The sequence below is a fragment of the Carlito syrichta genome, unplaced genomic scaffold (assembly GCF_000164805.1).
Source record: "Carlito syrichta isolate Samal-C Ts95f unplaced genomic scaffold, Tarsius_syrichta-2.0.1 Scaffold154507, whole genome shotgun sequence".
NCBI lineage: Eukaryota > Metazoa > Chordata > Mammalia > Primates > Tarsiidae > Carlito > Carlito syrichta.
The window spans coordinates 1-614 of NW_007098603.1; the positions used below are offsets into that span (position 1 = coordinate 1).

Consider the following 614-nt stretch of genomic DNA (forward strand, 5'->3'; position numbering starts at 1 on the left):
TACTGCCCGGCGTCCGCCTTCAGGTCCAGGTCCTGGATGCGCAGCTCCGACCGCCCCGCCGAGGAGCTCACGAAGAACCTGTCCTGGGAGCCGTTCACCACGACCTGCGGGCAGCCAGCCGGAGCGTGGGCCGGAGTCCCCAGCCCAGCCCCCGAGGGCGCCCCGTGGGCCCCAGCGCTCACCTGGCTCCCCGAGGACACCAGCTTGGACCAGACCCAGTCCGTGACTGGGGGCACCGACTCGGACGTGCAGACCAGCACGGCCGTCTCACCCTCGTCGATGTGGTCTGACTTCTTCACCGCCTTCACCCGGGGGGGCCCTGGCGGGAGAGTGACCGGCAAAGGGCCTGGAACCCGAGCCCTGCCGGACCCGCGCCCTTCCCCCTCCTGGCCCGCCCGGAGGCCACCCTCCGCCCGCGACCCGGCCCCCAAGGCGCTCCGGCCTGCTGAGGCCTGGGCCCAGGCCTGCGGGACGCACCCGTCAGCGGGATGTCCGCCTTGCCCATGGGCTCCGGGAGGAAGATGCAGGAGTACTCTCCCCAGCGGTCCTCGGGGCTCACCCTGCAAGAGCTGGGCCGCTGAGTGGGTCACCCCCCGACAATGGCCGCCGCGGCC

General features: G+C 73.3%; 1 protein-coding gene across 1 annotated transcript; it reads right to left on the reverse strand.

Moving 5' to 3' along the window:
- Window positions 1–6: 6 nt before the first annotated feature.
- Window positions 7–560, reverse strand: LOC103252323 (basigin-like; the record flags this gene model as incomplete). The annotated part of the gene is made up of 3 exons (XM_008050954.2): window positions 7–104; window positions 183–319; window positions 478–560. Coding segments are annotated over 3 exons (318 nt in total), but the record flags the coding sequence as incomplete, so codon positions are not given.
- Between the last annotated feature and the right edge of the window lie 54 nt (window positions 561–614).